General features: G+C 42.5%; 1 protein-coding gene across 4 annotated transcripts in view; it reads left to right on the top strand.

The window, feature by feature from the left end:
• OSBPL1A (oxysterol binding protein like 1A) overlaps positions 1-21,730 on the top strand; it is a 548,756-nt gene that overhangs the window by 30,620 nt on the left and 496,406 nt on the right. For 3 of the 4 annotated variants that reach the window (XM_030213649.1, XM_030213630.1, XM_030213640.1), the window contains exons 3-4: positions 9,245-9,330; positions 10,323-10,397. In XM_030213649.1, coding sequence (XP_030069509.1) covers positions 9,245-9,330; positions 10,323-10,397 — 161 coding nt within the window. The remainder of the gene's footprint in view (positions 1-9,244; positions 9,331-10,322; positions 10,398-21,730) is intronic. The other variant, XM_030213658.1, reaches the window with a different exon arrangement.

Raw genomic sequence — 21,730 nt, 5'->3', positions numbered from 1 at the left:
CCATTGGCTATAGACTGCACCATTTATTTATTTGTTACATTTCTATCCCACATTTTCCCACCCATTTGTAGGCTCAATGTGTTTAGGCTGTATATACGTTGGGTAAATTTTCAAGTTTTCAGCTTCCACTTGTTGTTGTGCTTTCATTCAGAACTACTTAACTGTAATTTTTGTAACAAAGGCCTGGGCTATTGAGTGTTCTTTTAAGATGGCCAGGGGTCATAAGAACCCAGATGCTGGTCATCTCAGTTGTTTGTTCTGGAAAGGGGTAGGATAGGGCAGGGGGTACTCTTGAATATTTTCGGTAATGTTAAATGGTACACAGGGTTAAGAGGTGGAGGGTAGTGGGAGGTTTATCACAACAAAAAGAGGATCATGTGTTACCTAGCTGTTGTTGTAAGATGTTTTTGCTTATTATTCTGTTATGCTTGCTCATTACCTTGTAGCTGTTTGATGTTATTGCTAGGACTTGTTGCTTGATGTTGAGTATATTTTATTTTGATCCTAATTAAAAACTGTTAAAGCTTAAAGGCCCGGGCTGTTTGAAACAATGGGTTTTCTGGAGTCTAGGAAGGACTATTAATGGAGGCACTTAAATTTCTATGAAGCCCCCATGATGACACCATTTATTTTCTTCTCTACTCCTCCTCTCCATGATGTCCACTATTTCTCTTTACCCCCGTCCCCTGTGGTAAACAGCATTCCCCCCCCCCCCCCCATGACAACCAGTTCTTTCCTCTTAGTGTGTCATGAGGTTATGGTGCTGGGCCAATGCTGAAGGCCCAGCATCACAACCTTGAAATGAAGAGATCCGGTCGGTGGAGTGGAGGAGAGAAATGCCGGTGGGCAATTATTGGAGGAATCTTGATTTGATTTGAAGACTAGATTTTCCAGGATCCTGAAGTAGTGGTTATTGAAGGTGGGGGTTTATTAGCAACAATACGGTATTTATCAGGTTTTTTATATACTATTTATTATATTAAATGGAAATGTCGATATGGTAAGTGTAACATTTGCCACATGGCCATTTCTAGGGGGATCCCTTACCTCCTATTTAGGAGGTTGTGAGGGCTCCCAAGCTAAAAAATTTAAAATAAGTTTTTGGCGCCAGAAATGCTACGCGGTGGGTAGCCTGGTGGTAGGGTCAAATCAGCGTCCACCAAGGCCATAGTAGTCCTACTGCGTCTTGGTAAAAGGGTCCCTAAAAGTAGAATAAGAACAAAATGAGTCTGTTGCAGGGTTATTAATGTAAAAAATAATGATTTAATGTATTATCTAAACAATACCCAGATAACAGCTAGCCAATGGAACTTCAGCTGGAGGGAAAAATCAAAATTTTCAACTTATGAAATATGAAGTCGACTTCCATTTTTGAAGTGGCAACTTATTCCCATGTTCAGAGCCCACAACACTAAAGGCTTTTGATCTCCAGGGTACTTGGGAGCCCACTTCCCGCCTGCATTTTATGCTACATCCCATTATTATATAATGTATTGACTGACTGTGTAAAAGTTGAAATTCACTGAAGTAGATCATCAAGAATTACTGCAACATCAAATTAGAGGCAGACTGAATTTTGGTTTCTGATTTTGCACCAAAATCTGGGTTTGGATTTTGGCTGAAAATGCCTGTGCAATTTTGGCTGAAACCCAAACCTCCCCCCCCCCCCCCCCCCCCCCCGCAAGCCATCCCACCTGACCACCTTAGGCCCAACTTAAGAAGCTATGGTGGTCTAATTACCTCTTCGGGGGCAGGAGATTTCTTCTGTCTGGGCTGGTTCCAGTTGCAAAATGGCTGTCTGGGCCTCATGTGGTAGTCTTGTCAGCCATTGCATTGGAGCAGTGGTATGGGATAGGAACGAGTGTAGTTTTTCCTGCCTCCAAAGAGGCCACTACACCACCAGAACTTTCTAAGGTAGATTCGGGTGAGCCTATGGGTGGTCAGGTAGAATAAGTACATAAGATTTGCTATAGTGGGACAGACTGAAGGTCCATCAAGCCCAGCATCCTGTTTCCAACATTGGCCAATCCAAGTCACAAGTACCTGGCAAGATCCCAAAAAAGAGAAAAAATATTTTATGATTCTTATACTAGAAATAAGCAGTGGATTTTCCCCAAGTCCATTTTAATAATGGTCTAATAATGGTGGACTTTTCCTTTAGGAAGCCATCCAAATCTTCTTTTTTTTAACCCCGCTAAGCTAACTGCTTTTACTACATTCTCTGGCAAGAAATTCCAGAGTTTAATTACACTTTGAGTGAAGAAAAATTTCTCTGATTAGTTTTAAATGTACTACTTCGTAGCTTCTTTGCGTGCCCCCTAGTCTTAGTATTTTTGTAGAGAGTAAACAAGCGATTCACGTCTACCCATTCCACTTCACTCATTATTTTATAGACCTCTATCATTTGTCCCCACAGCTGTCTTTTCTCCAAGCTGGAGAGCCCTAGCCTCTTTAGCCCTTTCCTCTTTAGCCCTTCCCTTAAAGGGAAGTCGTCCCATCCCCTTTATCATTTTCATCGCCCTTCTCTGTACATTTTCTAATTCCACTTTTTTTTTTTTAAGATGCGGTGACCAGACTCAAGCTCAATATTCGAGGTGTGGTTGCACCATGGAGCGATACAAAGGCATTATAACGCCCTCATTTTAGTTTTCCATTCCTTACCTAATAATACTATTTGCTTTCTTAGCTGTTGCCGCACACTGAGCAAACAATTTCAACGTATCATCAATGACGCCTAGACTCTTGTGGAACCTTGCATTGAGTAGCTATAATTGCTATAATTTGGGTTCCTCTTTCCTACTTAGTACTTGCTTGCGTTAAACGCCATCTGCCATTTAGATGCCCAGTCTCCCAGTCTTTCTATGGTTCTCTTGTAATTTTTCACAATCCTCTTGTGATTTAACAACTTTGAGTAACTTTGTGTTGTCAGCAAATTTAATTACTTCACTAGTTACTCTCTCTATATCATCTCTATATCATTTATAAATATGTTAAAAAACAGCAGTCCCAGCACAGACCCCATAGGGAACCCCACTATCTACCCTTTTCCATTGAGAATACTGACCATTTAACCCTACTCTCTGTTTTCTATCTTTTAACCACTTTTTAATCCACAATAGGACACTACCTCCTATCCCATGACTCTCCAATTTCTTCTGGAACCTTTCATGAGGTACTTTGTCATACGCTTTTTGAAGATCCAGATACACAGTATCGACTGGCTCACCTTTATCTACATGTTTGTTCACCCCTTCAAACAAATGCAATAGATTGGTGAGGCAAGATTTCCCTTCACTAAATCCACTAAAAAATGCTTCACCTGAACATAAGCATAATGGTCACAAGGCAAGAGCTGATAATCTGCAGATAAAACATTAAAGGAAACAACTTTCTCTTCATCAAACAAATGACCCCAAGAATCCAATCAACATCCTCTTCATCCAACAACTGAGCCCATCTAGTGAAAGAACTCGCTTCCATCCCTGGAGGAAACAGCAAATTAGCAATCAGAGTATATCGACAGAAAGAAGAATATGAGGCTGTAAACAACTAATCCCAATAATAAAAAGAGATAGAGATAGTGGGGTACAGACCCCCAGGCAAACTCCTGTACTTTCCTGGAAGCCAAATGAGATGTTTCAACAAACAGAGGCCCGCTAAGTATTATTCAAGATGAATCCACAACTTATATTCAGCAGGATGAAACTGTTCAATGAGCGTGTTCTGGACAATAATACCAAAACACATCCACTTACATTTATATAAAAACGCTGAAGGTAAACAAAGTTGTTCATGGTTCCACACAAAGCGAATAAGGCGATGTTGAAGACCAGGTAAAAAAGATCTAGGGAGACCAAATAGGAGCACCTGAGATAAATACAACAAACAAGGGAGCAGATTCATTTTAAGAGTTGCTATCCTTCCAAATCAGGAAAGTTCCAGAGATGCCCAGTGATCCCAGGTCATGAATCAACGCCCTCTGAAGAGCAAGATCGTTACCCCCCAAAGAGATTCTGGATTTTACACGGAAGCTGGACCTCCAGGTCACAGATTCCCCCCCCCCCCTAGAAGTTCATTTAAAGGGAAAGGAAGACTGCAATGTTTCCAGCAAGCTAGGTGTCAGCCCAACTCTGCTAAACCTACAGACTTAGTTGTGTTCGACTTGTATCTTGAAGCAGCTGAATAGGCCGCAATCTCTTTCGTCAAAATAAGGAAGGGAAATCAACGGACGCGTAAGAGATAAGCGGACATCATGCGCAAACAATTCTATTTTAAATTCCCAATCTCCCACACAAACACCTCCAATATCTGGATTATTCCAGATGGCCACAGGAAGGGGTTCTGTAACCAAAGCAAACAAAAGAGGGGAGAGAGGAAACCCCTGACGAGTACCCTAGGAAAGAGAAAATAAACTACAATTCTCGCCATTAACCCTGACACAAGCTTTGGGTGAAGTATAAAAAGCCCCAATCTAAGAGCAATATAATGGCCCCACCCTGAATTTTTCTATAACCTTATCAAGAAAACCCCAGTGGACCCGGTCAAAAGCCTTCTCCGCATCTAGCCCTAGGAGGTACATAGGGTTAGCTGAGATCTGAGACACATGCAGCAAATCCACTGTCCTCATCGCCTGATGCTGGGCCACAAACCCCACCAGGTCAAAGTAGGAAGCAACCCAGCCAAATGATTGGCTAAGACTTTAGTGAGAACTTTCACATTTTTGTTCAGATAGAGATAGGGCAGTAGGATGCACAATCTGTCTGGCTTTGGAATGACAGCTAGCCATGCCTCCATCATTGACAGAGGCAAGGACTTACCCTCCCAAGCAGAATTAATAATTAGTCAATATGAGTGCCAAATCTACGTCAAATGTCTTAAAAAAAAAACTCATTAGTGAAACCATCCAGGCCAGGAGATTTCCCAGTTGGTAATTGTTTGATAACCTGGAGAACTTAACTGGAGCCTCCAAAGTCTCTGCTGAGATGACAACACAGGCAAAGCCTGAGCATCCAAATAACTGTCTATATCTTCCAACCAGATAGCATCATCTGCCGTATATAGAGTGTGATAGAAATGATAAGTGCTCCCTAATCTGGGAAGATTTAGTCATGAATGACCCTCCCAAGTCACACATATGTAAAATCTGCCTATCAGCCCTTGCCCTCTGCAGCTTAGTCACTAACAGGCGACCTGGCTTATTACTACATTCATAGTGAGTTTGTTTTAGACATGCATTAATAAATTTGAAATGATCATCTTAAAGAGCAACTAACTCCAGTCTGACAGCCTGAAGCTTCTGAAGGTCTGACACCAACATAAAAGCCTTGTGCCAAGCCTCCAAAACATTCACCTCACCTTTTAGCTACGCCATCTGTCATTTGGTCTTTCTTCCTCCTTTTTTAATACATGGCAATATATTTTTCCTGGGCTTCCAGGATGATATTTTGAACATCCGTGCCTGATGTAAATTTTTGATCTTTGCAGCTGCTCCTGTTATGATTACTGTTATCAAGTGGCCCCAGCACCAGTACCTCCTTCACAAGATCATGTGCTTCAATGAGGACTAGGTCTAGAATTGTTTCTTCTCTTGTTGGCTCCTGAACCGGGTGCTCCGTAAATCAGTCTATTAAGGAATTTTACCTCTGGCATGCCCTGGTGTTACATTTTTCCAATCAATATTGGGGTAATTGAAATCACCCATTATTATTCTGTTCCCCAGTTTGTTAGCCTCCCTCTGATAACATTTCTACAGCTGTTTGTTCATCCTGACCAGGTGGACAATAGTACACTTCTATCACTATCCTTTTCCCCTTTACACATGGAATTTCAATCCATAGGGATTCCAAGATGTATTTTGTATTCTGCAGAATTTTTAGTCTATTTGATTCAAGTCCCTCCTTAACATATAATGCTACCCCTCCACCAATTCAATCCACCCTGTCACTATGATATAATTTGTATCCTGGTATGACAGTGTCCTACTGGTTATTTTCCTTCCACCAGGTCTCAGAGATGCCTATTATATCTATTTTTTCATTTACTACAATATATTCTAACGCTCCCATCTTGTATTTTAGACTTTGTTCCTATTTACATCTTTCTCAGCAGTTGTCAATGATAATATGCAATCTTGAGTATCTGCTTTTTATTTAAAGACATCTTGTCTATTATGGTCTCTATTACAACTTTGCAATTGAGATACCCTATCATCTCTGTTTGAGTGATGTCTTTGAAAGACACCTTATTCTGAACCATGCACCTTTGAGCGACAATCTGCCTTCCCCTAGTTTCTAAAAGCTGCTCTGTCTCATTTTTAGATGCCGATGCCAGCAGTCTGGTCCCACCCTGGTTAAGGTGGAGCCCATCCTTGGGGAATAGTCTAACCCTTCCCCAGAATATTGTCCAGTTCCTAATGAATCTAAAACCCTCCCCCCTGCACCATCGCCTCATCCACGCATTGAGATTCCGGAGCTCAGCCTATCTCTTGCTCTTGCGCTCTGCCTGTGGAATGTGGAGCATTTCTGAAAATGCTACCCTGGAAGATCTGGATTCTAGCTTTCTACCTATCTAGGTGATGCATATGGTCTGCCACCTTCGCACCAGGAAGGCAAGTGACCAGACAGTCCTGACTTCCACCAGCCACCCAGCTATCTACATGCCTAATAATTGAATCACCAACTACAACTGCCATTCTAACCCTTCCCTCCTGGGCAGAAGCTCCTGGAGACACATCCTTGGTGTGAGAGGATATTGCATCCCCTGGTAGGCTGGTCCTGGCTATAGGATTACTTCCAACTTCACCAGGATGATGCTCTCCTTTTAGGAGACCTCCCTCCTCCAAGGCAGCACAGGGGCTGCCAGATTGGTGGTGGGACTTCTCTACAGCATCCCTGTAGGCCTCCTCTATATCTTTGTCTCCCTCAGTTCCTCCAAGTCTTCTGCTCTAGCCATAAAAGAGAACGGACTTGTTCTCTCAGAGCTAGGAGCTCTTTGCATCGATCACACACACATAACCTCTCACTAACTGGGAGATAATCATACATGTGACACTTAATGCAAAAGACTGGCTAGCACCACTGTCTGCATCTTAGTATTAGAGTGTTTTAGTTAAAACTTCTTTAAGTACTAGGGATATTAGATGACTATAAAGGGAAAGGGAAATGGGACTTGAAATATACTGCCTTTCTGAGGTTTTTTGCAACTACATTCAAAGCGGTTTACATTTATTCAGGTACTTATTTTGTACCTGGGGCAATGGAGGGTTAAGTGACTTGCCCAGAGTCACAAGGAGCTGCAGTGGGAATTGAACACAGTTCCCCAGGATCAAAGTCCACTGCACTAACCACTAGGCTACTCCTAAGATCAATAATGTGTAATTTATTTAGTGTTTGCTTCTCAGAAACTAATTAAAACTCTAATGAAAACACTTCTTTTGTTATTCTACTTAGAATAATGACTATAAATGAAGAGTTGTGCTGGGGGGGGGGGGGGATAAAGACTGAGCCAGACCCTGCTGTGCCTTCTACAGGCTTTCTGTTTTCAAAGCTATGGAGGAAAAGGGTATGGAGACTAGTTAACTTTTTTTTACATTCTATCAATAACCTGCAATTCCTGTTTTAAACCCCAATCTTTCAGTTACCAAAACATAGAGGAAAATAATGTTCACTCACCCAGAGAAATGTCCTCTCAAAACTTCTCAGAATGAAAGTTAAATGGTACCTTTCCTCTCTTTATAGTTTTGATTCTAAATGGACCTCCTTCAAATACTTTGATGCTAACTCAGTAATCAGATTGCCCTTAGTAAACTTTGCAACTATTTTACTTCCTCACACCGTAATTAACACCTAATTCAGGTCAGTAGCAATGCTACATCTTCAACAGGCAAAGAACTGAAAATAACTTTCTTTTAGGACAAAGTTGAGCCTTGCTACTATCCTTTTTACTGCTTTTGCCTGCTAAGTTTCTACCCCTAGGGAGAGTTTAAGTTTAAAAACTATGGGGAAAAGGGTTGTATACTATGGAAGCTAGTTAATGCTTGCTTCTTTTTTTATTTTTTTTTCACTAAGACTGAACTAGACCTTCATGTGCCTTCTACAGTTTATCTATTAATGCTCGGTCAGAAAGTTAAAACTATGGGGAAAGGGGTATGGAGATTAGTTAATAAGGTTTGATTTTTTTTTTTAATTCTGTCCTTCAGTAAGCTATAATTCCTGTTTCAAACCTCAATCTTTAAGTTACCAAAACACAGAGCAAGATAATGTCCACTCACCCAGAGAAATGTCCTCTTCTCTTAGAACGTCTATAAACATGCTGCATATTTTATAATTATTATTATTTGTTACATTTGTACCCCACATTTTCCCACCTATTTGCAGGCTCAATGTGGCTTACATAGTACCACATTCACATAGTACCGTGAGGTGTTAGTCGCCTCCGGTGATGAAACAAATACAAAGTGGTGTTATTATCAAAGAGGTTCATGTGTTACACATTAGGAGAATCATAGAGAAGAAGAGTTATAAAGTGTTCATTATGGCTTTGGTTTCGTTGTGTTGCTGGGTCAGTAGGGTATGCCTTTTCGAACAGGTTGGTCTTTAGTGATTTCTGGAAGCTAAGGTGGTTTTATGTTGTTTTTATGGCCTTTGGTAGTGCATTCCACAGTTGCGTGCTTATGTAGGAGAAGCTTGATCCGTAAATTGATTTGTACTTGAGTCCTTTGCAGCTAGGGTAGTGAAGATTTAAGTATGTTTATGTTGGTCCGATTGTGTTTCTGCTTGGCAGGTCTATAAGGTCGGTCATATATCCCGGGGCTTCGCCATAGATAATTTTGTGGACCAGGTTATAGACTTTGAAAGTTATACGTTCCTTGATTGGGAGCCAATGCAGTTTTTCTCGGAGGGGTTTGGCGCTTTCGAATCGTGATTTTCCAAATATAAGCCTGACTGCTGTTTTTTTGAGCAGTCTGTAGTTTCTTTATGAGTTGCTCTTTGCATCCCGCATAAATTCCATTACAGTAGTCTGCATGGCTTAGTACCATTGATTGTATTAGGTTACGGAATGTTGCCCTCGGGAAGAATGGTTTCACACGTTTGAGTTTCCGCATTGAGTGGAACATTTTTTTAATGGCAGAGTAAAAAAGCAATGGAGAAAATTGGTTAAAATTGTAGCTAAAACTAGAGTTTTGAAATTGAGTGTGTATATATATGTGTGTGTGTATTTGTATATTATTACTTTTTTTTTCCAGGCAAAAGTAAATCTAACTTGGGTTGGACCCCTCTTCACCTTGCTTGCTATTTTGGTCACAGACATGTGGTTGAGCATCTGCTGAAGGTATGTTTTGAGTTTTAACTTTTATTAAATTTATGTATATACGAAAGAGAAGGAAGCATCAGGTTCTAGAGTACACTGTATACAGATATTCAGAATTGTAGTGCACTTATTTTATCCACTTACAATTAATATCGAAGGAGGAGGATAGGAAGAACCAGTTTTGGTGGGATTTGAACCCAATCTCTGAAACTACTCCTGGGATATTCCTGTTTGTATGCTTTTCTACAGGATGCAGAGTAAGGCTTGGCTAGTGAAGTATGAACAAGCCAGGCCCTGCTTTACAATGGATATTTTATTGGAGATCCTGCTGTGTCCGATTCCTCTTTAAATGGGGAAAGACATAACCGTATCAGAATGCTAAATCTGTTCTTCCAGCAACACTGTAAGATCCAAGCTAGGTATATGCCAGAGTTGTGGCTCAAATTATCACCATTATCTTTCAACGATTTTAAGAGGAAGGGAGACTTCTGATAGCCAAGCTTAATTTTAGTGGCTATCCAGAGTACCCCCCTTCAAATCCGCCAACTCCAGGCTTCGCCCTTTCTGCCTTGCCTCACCCTATGCTTGGAATAAACTCCCTGAGCCCATACGCCAGGCCCCCTCCCTGCTCATCTTCAAATCCTTGCTCAAAGCCCACCTCTTCAATATCGCCTTCGGCACCAACCACTTACCTCTATTCAGGAAATCTAGACTGCCCCAATTTGACATTTCATCCTTTAGATTGTAAGATCCTTTGACATTTCATCCTTTAGATTGTAAGCGCCTTTGAGCAGGGACTGTCCTTCTTTGTTAAAAAGTACAGCGCTGCATAACCCTAGTAGCGCTCTAGAAATGTCTAGTAGTAGTAGTAGTAGTACCCCTTACTTTTTGTGCTTCAGTTCTGTTAAGTGGTTTCTTCCGTTGTGTGAAATGTTAGAAATATGCAGTGTGTCTGGTGCTGTGTGTGTATTTGTAAAAGGGCTCTGGATAAATAGCAGCTTTTGTGTTGGCAGGCTGGTGCTGAAGTTAATGTAATGAATGATCTGGGAGACACGCCACTGCATCGCGCAGCCTTCACTGGACGTAAGGTGAAATGCATGCTTAGTCTATTAGCCAATTTATATGCTCACTTTAACCTAGTATCGGTACTCAAATTTCTTATGTTATACAATTAAGCATTTTAGCCCTTCTTAGACTGTCCTTGCAAGAAAATACTTGACCATTCGGCACTACATACATTTATCAATGTATTTATGATCTCTTGTCTTAATTACTGTAATGCAGCTCTTGCATGTATAACACAATCTCAAAACACAGCTGCTTGACTTTTATGTAATGCCTGTAAACTTGATTATTGTAACCCGCTTCTCAAAAGCCTCCATTGGTTGCCAGTTTACTACCATATCCTGTTAAAGATTCTATGTTTAACTCGTAGAGCTTTATGTTTGAGAGAGACCCGTCTTATTTATGTAATCTAGTTATTACATAGATCCAAAACAGAATTCTCAGGTTTCTGGATTCCACTCTTGTACTCCCTCCACCTACATGAGCCCACTACGAGCCTACTAGACGCTTTTTTTTTTATTTTGCACCAAGCCATGGAATAATCTCTCTTCTGATATCCAGGGAGAACTTTCTTTTAAACAAAATTTAAAGTAGTGTTCAAGTCTCATTTATTATTATTTTTTTTTTTTACGAAAGCTTTTTAGTGATAACTGCTTGACCTGAGTTACTGGAGAAGGTGGATTAGTGCTATGCTTATGTACATGAATGCCTGTTCTTAGGAAAGATAACGCAATCAGTAACTACAACTGGCATTCCTTTCTGATTTTTTACTGTAGGTTGTAAACTGCTTTCATTTATTTTAGAAACAACTAATAAGCCATAAACTATACACAATAGATGCAGAAATAAAACATTGAGCTTCACTGAAGACTCTCTTGAAAGGATAGCATGCTTAAAAACTAACTTGGTGGTAATTCTGTCTTAACTGTATTCACTTATCTATGCTTTGTTTTGTTATTCTACTTGAAATGTGTACTAAAACTCCTATGGTATTTTAATGCTTTGCTTTGCTCTGAAAGTAGTACTTCAAGAGATTTCCATTTAGTATGCATGCATTTTGCTAAATGTTGATTGGGCCTCTTGTTTGGGTCTGTGTGCAGTGCTTGCAGGAAAAGCATAATATCCATATCAATGTCTACTGTGGACCACAGCCTGATGAAACTTATTCCATTCACACTTTTCTTCAGTGTGCAAGCCAGATGTTTTTTTTTTTATTGAAAAGTTTACCTTGGTCACACCTAACATCAATTGTTTCTCCCCTTTTTAACTTCCATGCAACGTTTTAAAATGTTCATTTCAATTCATTTTAACCTGGGCTGTGGTGTCTGTTAGAAGCAGTTTTAGGTGGAGTCAGAGTTGGTAAAAATGTACAGACTCTGACTCAGCTTCAAAATAAAAACTTACATTTGTTATGTATTATTCTTGTCATTTTATACTTACATATTTTTTTTGTCATGGATCTAAAGTACTGGTAAATATAAATTATATCCTGAAATTGTTACAGATGTTGTCCTGGTGATTATTGCTGTGCTGCTGACCCAAATTTGGTGTTGAGAGGCTGTTTTCTGCTCTGAGAATATAATTAGTTCAGATTGAGGGCCTCCTTGAAGGGAGGATCTGACTGAGGCGATTCTTTTTCTGAGGATAAATTCTTAAAAGATTTCTTAAAAATATTAAGCATAAAACATTATATTGCATATTTTCATTTGACAGCATTTTTTGTTGGGTTTTTTTGTTCAGACTTCAAGTAAATATATATCCTAATTTTGTACATAAGGAAATATCCTAGGTTTCTGTAATGACATTTTCCTTAGATTTACTATACATAGTAGGAGTCCGAGTTGGGGTTGGACAGTAAGAAAATAGAGGAGTCTGAGTCAAAGATTTTGTGTACCAGCTCCTAGCCCTGGTCAAAATGCAGATTATAGGGTTTCAGAATTTTTTTTTTTTTAATTCCACAATTTTTGTTTGTGGTTATAGTTTTCTAAATAGCAGAGTAAATCATACATTTCTGGTCTTTAACAACTGATATGTCTATTCTATTATCTGTATTTTCATGTTAAGCATCACTGAAGAACGTAATTTGATACGGAGTCCAAATTCACTTCTAAAACTTTTTATCAGAATAATTTCAACGTATAGTTGTGAGAATTTGTGAATCCTCTAGAATGGTCTATATTTTAGTACAGTTCTCGCTTGTAAAGCTACATTGAATAAAAAAAAAGTATCCTATTAATCTGAGTCGATTACTTGTTCAACTAGAACATGGGTTCTCAACCCAATCCTCAGGACACACCTAGCCAGTCAGTTTTTAGGATACCCCAATGAGTATGCTTGAGATATATTTCCATACAATGGATACAATGAATTTAGTGCATGCAAATGTATCTCATTCATACTCATTGTGGGTATCCTAAAAACTAACTGGCTACTGTGTCCCAAGGACTGAGTTGAGAACTCCTGAAATAGAAGTATCCTCATGTTTTAAAATAAAAGAAGCCCCCTCCGAAGGGACACCACCTTGTAAGTGGTGGAGGGGCTTCCGTGTTTCAATGACTCATAGGGCTATGCTGAAGGGTTACCCATATCAGACAGGCCTCTGAGGAGAAACCAGACAAAGAGTGTCCCAAACTGGAGGATCCAAGATGGCGTCGAGGGAGGATGTACGTTAGTTGAGTTCCCGTTTTACACCAGAATACCTGAAGAAGTAGGCGCGCTCCCCAGAGAATGGGGAAGAAGAAAGGCAAAGCCGTGGTGTTGTCCTCCTCGAACACGGCTGGGGTTCCCACCACTTCTCAGTCTACTTTGGAGAGATTCGGGGTCATAACGTCGGGGATATCGGTTCCTGCTTTGGGGAACAGCAAGGCTTTATTGCCGAATCTGTGGAGAGGGAGTGACTTTGAGTCCCCCTGTTGGCATGACCTATCCAAGACCCGGAAACAGTAACGCTTCGCTATGGAGGTCGACAGTGGAAACGCCCGAAGTGGGTTAGGATTTTCATGCGATCTGAGGAGGTCCTGGCGCAGCATTGACTCTGGATAATAAACCAACTGGGGGATTGGAGAGTGAGCTCTTCCCCCCCCCAAAGATATCTGGAGCAGTTTCTGTGGAGTAATTGGACCTGGTGAAGCCAAACAATGTCACAATGGACGCACTATGGGAAGTGCTGCAGAGAGTGAATAACTCTCTTCTTCAGATGTCAAAAATTTTTTAGGAATAAATATGTGATTATATCAATACTTATCTAACAAAGTGGAAGTCCAAGATAAAAAAAATAAAGATTTTGATTTTGGAAATGGTTTCTTTACGAAAATCAGTTAATCTGGTAATGAAGGACAATTGTTTCTTGTAAAAAATTGGAACTTCTGGATAACCAATTAAGGAAAAACAACTTGAGAGAGAGAGAAATTTTCCTAAAATACCCTGTATATAGAGTTATATTATTAGTGACTTTTGCCTTTGATTTAGATAGGAACAATGTTTTGAAATTGTATTTCCGACATATGGCTGCTAGTTTTTTTGGGTTCAAAGATAAACATATTTCCTGACATATCAAGGGAATCGCAGACTAGGAGGTGTGAACTCTTGGCTTTTAAGCCAAGAATCATTGCCCTAGGTGGGACCTTCCTAGAGCGATTCCCTTGTAAGTGTTCTATTTCCTGATTACTTATTTGTTGAACCCAGAAAATTACAAGAGTTTGTGGAGTTAAAAGAACAGATGAAGAACCCTCTGCAGCAACTTCCTTTATGTTACCACTGTACCGGCTGCAATTACCGATTAACCTTCCTCCCTCAGAAAATATGAATTGTAAGATTAACCATTCTGGGTTTTTCTTATTTTCTTTGAGATAGTTTTCCTGATCTTGGATCCCCCAATTGTGGATAATAATGTGGACTAACAAAGATGATATTTTTCCTTAATATTTTCTCTTTTCTTTCCCATTCATGTACTGGACATAAATGTAATATAAAATGAATAAATAAAATAATTAAATAAAATAAAAGAAGCAAATCCTTAATTCATTAAATGGTGGCATCTCCTTAAACAGCAGTCATTTAACAGTTAAGGAAATGATTAGTTGATCAGTGTCTCATATCACCCTTGAATAATTTTGGTTCATTCTTCTATGCAAATCTGTTTCAGCTCTGTGGCATTTGAGGGCTTCCTTGCATGAAATGCTTGCTTTCAGGTTTTGCCACAACATTTCAATAGAGTTTAGGTCAGGGCTTTTGAGCTGGCCAGTCATAAAACACTATTTCTCTTCAGCTATTGTGTAGTAGATTGCTTGAATGTTAAGGGTCAAAGCTAAAGGCTGCTATAAATATGACAACTGATCTTTACGCAAGGAAAGTAAACAAAAACAAGAGAAACAGGAAGCCTATATGGTAGCCTATGAGTAGCTGAAAAAATAACAGCAAAAGAGGCTTTGTTCAAGAAATACAAAATACAGCGAGAGAATCACAGAAAAGATTATCGGATTAAACTCAAAGAAGCGACGAGGGAAATACAGCTTGCGGAAGAAAAAATGGCTAAAGATGTAAAGAGAGGTGACGAGACCTTCAGATGATGGTGCGCCGGGCCCACGCCTTTTAGTCTGATACTCTTGGGCTGGCTGGGTGGCGTTACTGAGGCTTTTTTTCTCCACTACAAAGCACAGTGAAGTGGTGATACAGGGGTGATAGCTTGTTCTTTTATTTACATATTTGCACAGTGGGTGTGAGACTGTGATTTGAGTTTCTAATTATCTCTTGAGCTTGAGTGAACTAATGGTTAAAATTTAATACCAAGAAGTGCAAAGTGATGCACTTAGGGTGCAGATATCTAAAAGAGAGATACTGAATAGGAGGGGAGAAATTAGTAAACTCGACTCAGGAGAGAGACGTTGGGGTGTTGGTGTCTGAGGATCTGAAGGTGAAGAAACAATGTGACAAGGCGACAGCCATGGCCAGAAGAATGCTAGGCTGCACAGAGTGAGGTCTAACCAGCAGAAGAAAGGAGGTGTTAATGCCCCTCTACAAGTCGTTGGTTAGGCCCCACTTGGAGTATTGTATTCAATTTTGGAGGCCATCTTGCTAAAGATGTAAAAAGACTGGAGTTGATGCAAATAAAAGCTACAAAAATGGTATGGGATTTGTGTTGCAAACCATACAAGGAGAGACTTGCCGACCTGAACATTTATACCTTGGAGGAAAGGAGAAACAGGGGTGACATGATACAGATGTTCAAATATTTGAAAGATATTAATCTGCAAACAAACCTTTTCCAGAGATGGGAAGGCAGTAGAACTGGAGGACATGAATTGAGGTTGAAAGGGGGCAGACTCGGGAGTAATGTCAAAGTATTTTTTTTCACAGAAAAGGTGGTGGATACATGGAATGCCCTCCCGTGGGAGGTGGTGGAGATGGAAACGGTAATGGAATTCAAACATGCGTGGAATAAACACAAAGGAGTCCTGTTTAGAAGGAATGGATCCATGGAATCATAGCAGAGATTGGGTGGCAACACCGGTAATTGGGAAGCAAAACCAGTGCTGGGCAGACTTCTACGGTCTACACCCACTGAATAGATATGGATGGGCTGAAGTGTAAATTTTAAGGGGCTTCAACATTAGCTTTAGAACTTTTAGTACAAGAACAGTGCTGGGCAGACTTCTACGGTCTGTACCCTGAGAATGGCAAGAACAAATAAAACTCTGATAAACATATAAAGTATCACATAATGTAAAATGAGTTTATCTTGTTGGGCAGACTGGATGGACCGTACAGCTCTTTATCTGCCGTCATTTACTATGTTACTATTGTCTTGGTGAATGACTTACTTTTGGCTCGGTTTCATCTCATGGATGGGTGACCTGGTAACTTTCTACTTGAGAATTTCCTGAAACAAAGCAGAATACTATGCTTTGGAAAACCATTGAGGTCCTGATGCAGTAAAGCAGCCCCACACTGATACCTCAACTCCCATCCTCGATGGGATTAGGTTCTTACTTTGGAAGAAAGTATTTGTTTTTCACCAAAGCATTTGTTATGATCAAAAAGTACAATATTTCACTTACCTGTCCAGAGAACATTATTTCTGAAGTTTTGTGTTTCTTCGAGATGTTTGGTGAGCCTCCGGCATGTAAAAATGTTCTATTTAGGAGCAGTGGGTCGTCCCCCCCCCCATTCATACATTAATGAGCAGGAAAAATTGAACCCTCCTCTCCAGTCACAGTGAAAGAGGTCTGCAAAAGAGTTTTTTGAATTTGTGGCTGGTTTTTTGGTTTGCTCTTGGGATATTTTTCAGTAACTGTTTTATGGTGAAGGCCAAATTCAATACTTCTGAACCTGTATGAAGCAAATTTGTTCTCCATGGTGGTTTATTACTCGGGTATATAGCCAGTTAATTAAAGCAGATAGGGTTCACTTACTATTTCTCATGATGATTCAGAATTGTTTTTATTTGGTACATTTAAATATTTCTGTTTTTAATACATTGAGATCATATTAAACGTCACAAAGATTGAAGGTGTGCTTTTTCTCTTCTCACACTCTTTGTGACACTTTACATACATTTACCATCAAAGGAAGCTCTCTCCCATTTAAGAATACCATAAAGGTCCTGGGGTTCACTCTTGACAGATCTCTCTTTTTCATCTTCATACCTCATGAGCAGGGCCGTGCCGACATGGTAAGCGAGGTAAGCAACGCAGGGGGGCGCCGACCTCTAGAGGCCACCACTCACTTGCAAAATCTTTTACCTGAAGTTGTGATTCTCCTGCCCTTCCCGCATCAGGAAGTGAAGGTAGCCCAGTAGTGCTGAGACAGACACGCTGCTCTGCTAAAGCTGCTTCAAAGAGTACAACCAGCAGCTATTTATGGCTTTGGTGTGTGAACAACTTTCATTCAGGGTGAGCTGGAACAACATTCAAATTAAAGAGAACAGGTTTGGAGGCAGGTGTGCAAGTGAGACTGGGGAGAAATTAAAAAAAAATAAATAGTGTAATTGTTATCTGTAAGTGGTTCAAAGTTTTTGTTTTTTGAGCATGTACACTGAGAGGAGGGCATGACTGCAATGATGTGTACATAATTATCATAATTGGCTGAGGTTCAAAGAGGAAGTTTAGCTGACGTATAGTGTAGAATAGCTGGTAAGTAAAAATCTGATTGCTTTTTTTGTGTGTGTGTTTTTATATAAAACATTCTGCTTGGATAGGGAGAGTTTGTGATATTTGAAAATACATTTTGTTTTAATGAAATAGCTAAACTTTAGAGTCAGAGACTTATCAATGAGGGATACATACAGTGGAAAGGAAGCCCCGGAAACAGAGTTAAGAGGACAGATACCAGCAACAGAATCAGATACTGGGCCAGCATGATCAGAAAAAGAAAGTCACCAGCCAACAAAGGTAGAAAAAAATCATTTTATTTTCATTTTAGTGTTTGGAATATGTCCACTTTGAGAATTTACATCTGCTATCTTATTTTGCAATGTATAGCAGTCTCCAAGAGACTGGGCTCCCAGTGAGCTAGGGAGGTCAGACTGTGTAAATGAGATGGAGACCCCCCCCCCCCCCCCCCCCACTGTAACAAAGACAGGAACATATAATCAAAGCTTAGGTCTCTGCAGTTACAAGGGCTGGCCATTCCTAATTATGCTAATAGTTTTTAATAGGCTAAGTCCCACTGAAAAGCCTCTTTTTCCTTGTCATCAAGCAGATGAAGCCATTACATATGGGTTATGTCCATCAACCAGCAGGGGAGATAGAGAGCACTCAAACTTTCACAGTGCCCTCTTGGCCAGCTAGCTCCACTGCCTCTTCAGTATTCTCTATCTCCCTTAGCAGGGTGGCTGCAGCTTGTTCGAGCTCCAGAAAAATCTGCCAGGAGGTGGTTCCTGGCTTGCCAGTTGTTAACCGGGGTGTTGGAGGCTATAGCAGCTTCACTTTAAAGGCACATAGGTTAGCCCTTTCCCTGCCTTACCCATACCTTTTGTGGATGTGGACATATTGCCTTGCTTTCCCTGTCCTTACCCACCAACAGTGGATGCAGGCATATAGGTTTGCCCTTTCCCTGCCTTTCCCACTCATCTGAGCCTCGAGTCTTCAATACCTCTGCTTTCCTCACAGCTTAAAAAAAAAAAAAAAAAAGTCGCGTCGCGTTTTTAAACGCAGAGACGCTGGAACAGAGGTTTTTGACCTGATTTTCAGCAGGATCGTAGTTGTACACTAGATCCTTTGAGGTAAGAGTGTTTTCCAACTCCTCCGGGGTGGGCCCGCGATCGGGGCGATTTTGGAGCGAAACCGCCATTTTGGATTTTACCGCCGTTTTTCGGCTATGGCTGCGGACAATGTAAAGCGCTGTTCCACTTGTGGCAAGCGCAAATCAGCAGCAGGGCTCTGTAAATCGTGCTGTATTGGCGTAGGAGCCAGCCCGAGCATGGCGAGTGATGTTTCTTCCCGCTCTGAGCTGGCAGCGGGCGCCATTTTGCTTACACCGCATGGCGCGGCCTCCGTGGACACGGAGAGACCTGAGCCGGGTGGGGCACCTCGAGATGGTTATTTCAGGAGTGGCTAGCACCGGACAGGATTTGGGTGCCCAGGGTGAGATTTTCTCCCCGGATTTTGTGCTTTTGCTGCATAAAGCATACATGATGAAAAGAGCCCTTCCTCAAGGGTCGCCTGAGGCTCCTCTGATTGCCCCCCCGATGGATTCTGGCCTGGGACTGCCCAGTGAGGCTTTTTTCCCGGATGCTTGGCCTAAAGATAAGCGCAGAAGGGTTAATTCCCCTTCAGATTGTGGTGCACCTTTTTCCTCCCCGTGGTCAGGGTGTGAGGATTCGGAGAACTCTGACAGACGTTCTTGGTCTGAGGAACCAGAGTCAGGTGCGGATTTACCACAGGATCTGGATGATCCCTCTGCGGTGAGGATTTTCCACTGTGATGAGCTGCCAGTGCTTATTTCAGATACCCTGCAGGCCCTCTCGATTTGAAGATCCAGACAGTGGCATGGCCTCCTCGGGTAATCCCAGGATGGCTAGTACCAAGAAAGCTGCTCGGGCCTTCCCTTTGCATGACTCCATCCTAGAGCTTGTTTCGGCTCAGTGGGCTGACCCCGAGGGACCTTTGAGAGTTTCCAGGGCTATGGGGCAGTTATACCCTCTGCGTGAGGGACATATGGCTCGTTTTCAAATGCCTACAGTGGATGCCCTAGTCACTGCGGTGACAAAGAGAACTACCCTCCCTGTTGAAGGAGGTGTTGCCCTGAAGGATGTTAAAGACCGTAGGCTGGATACAGCGTTGAAACAGTCCTTTGAAATTGCAGGTCTCACTGTTCGGGCGTCTGCATGCAGCTGTTATGCTGTGAGAGCCTGCCTAGCTTGGCTGCAACAGGCAGTGGCTCAGCCCGGAGATGGAGCGGAGCCCTTCTTGGATGTGGCTCCGCAGATGGAGGTGGCCTTGTCTTTTCTGGCTGATGCCCTTTATGACCTTGTCAGAGCTTCGGCTAAACAAATGGCAGTAGCAGTGGCGGCTCGCCGTCGTCTGTGACTACGACACTGGGCAGCGGACATGGCCTCTAAGCAAAGGTTGGAGAAGTTGCCTTTTCAAGGACTTCTCCTATTTGGTGAGGAGTTAGAGAAAATTGTGAAAGGCCTGGGTGATCCAAAACCCCAGTGCTTGCCCGAAGATAGGCAGAGGCCTTCAAGGGCCAGGCGGTCCACTCCTTGTACAGACCTCGCTTCCGTGAAGCTAGAAGGTACCGCCCGGGGCGTTCTGCTGGGTTCACTTCACGTGCCCGTGGTCAGCAGAGGAACTCCTTTCGCTCGGACAAGCGTTCCGCAGCCGTGGCTGAAGACCAGGAGTTCAGGGGCGACCCTCTCAATGATGGTGCGCCGGCCCTCTCCTCGATGCCTGTCATCGGAGGACGGCTTTCCCTCTTTGTCGAGGAGTGGGCCAAGATTTCCTCAGATCAGTGGGTTCTGGACCTGATCAGAGATGGATACAGAATAGAATTCAACGCCCCAGTAAGAGACGTGTTTGTGGAGTCCCGATGCGGTTCTGCCGTCAAACGGGCGGCGGTGGAGGAGACTTTACAAGGTCTGATTCAGTTAGGGGCAGTGACCCCGGTGCCTCCCGCCGAGCAAGGCTGCGGCCGATACTCCATCTACTTTGTGGTGCCGCGAAAAGGTGGGTCCTTTCGCCCTATTCTGGACTTAAAAGAAGTGAACAAGTCCCTGAGAGTGCGGCATTTCCACATGGAATCCCTGCGCTCCGTCATTGCGGCGGTTCAGCCAGGAGAGTTTCTCACGTCTCTAGACCTGAAAGAAGCTTACTTGCACATACCGATTTGGCCCCCGCACCAGAAGTTTCTGAGGTTTGCGGTGTTGGGAAAACATTTCCAGTTCAGGGCCTTGCCTTTTGGCCTCGCCACAGCTCCCCGAACCTTTTCGAAGGTAATGGTGGTAGTAGCTGCTTTTCTCAGGCGAGAAGGTATCAGGGTTCACCCGTACCTAGATGACTGGCTCATCAGAGCAGACTCTGCAACAGAGAGCTTACAAGCTACAGCCAGAGTGGTCTCAGTACTGCAATCTCTAGGCTGGGTCGTCAATATGGCCAAAAGTCACCTGTCCCCTTCACAATCTCTAGAGTTTTTGGGGGCCAGGTTCGACACAGTCTCGGGCTATGTGTTCCTACCCGAGCTAAGGCGGTGCAAGCTTCAGAATCAAGTCCGTCTGCTCCTGAGAATGCCCCGCCCGCGAGCTTGGGACATTGTCCAGCTGCTGGGGTCGATGACAGCCACGATGGAAGTGGTTCCCGGGGCGAGAGCGCATCTGAGACCTCTACAGTATTCCCTACTCCGGAGATGGTCTCCTATTTCTCAGGATTACCAATGCAGACTTACTTGGCTCCCTGCGGCCAGTCTCAGCATGGAGTGGTGGCTCTCGGACAGCATGCTGCGGCGAGGAATGCCGCTGACGCTCCCCGTTTGGTGCCTAGTGGTAACAGATGCCAGCCTGAAGGGCTGGGGCGCACACTGCAAGGGGAAGCATGCCCAGGGTCTATGGACACCCGAGGAGTCGGAGTGGTCCATCAACCGCCTAGAGTTGAAAGCGGTGTTTCAGGCGCTTCTGGCCTTTCAAGTGACCCTGGAAGGATTGGCTGTCAGAGTGATGTCGGACAACACGACAACGGTGGCCTATATAAATCGACAAGGCGGAACAAGGTGCAGAGCACTAGCCGCGCAGGCCGAACTGATTTGCCACTGGGCCGAGCTGCATCTTCAGTGTCTGTCGGCAGCTCATATTGCAGGTCAGAGCAATGTGCAGGCTGATTATCTGAGCAGGCATCAGATCGATCCAGCAGAATGGAATCTGGCA

Source organism: Microcaecilia unicolor, chromosome 1 (genome assembly GCF_901765095.1).
Source record: "Microcaecilia unicolor chromosome 1, aMicUni1.1, whole genome shotgun sequence".
NCBI classification, from domain to species: domain Eukaryota; kingdom Metazoa; phylum Chordata; class Amphibia; order Gymnophiona; family Siphonopidae; genus Microcaecilia; species Microcaecilia unicolor.
This window is presented reverse-complemented; position numbering and strand designations above follow the sequence as displayed.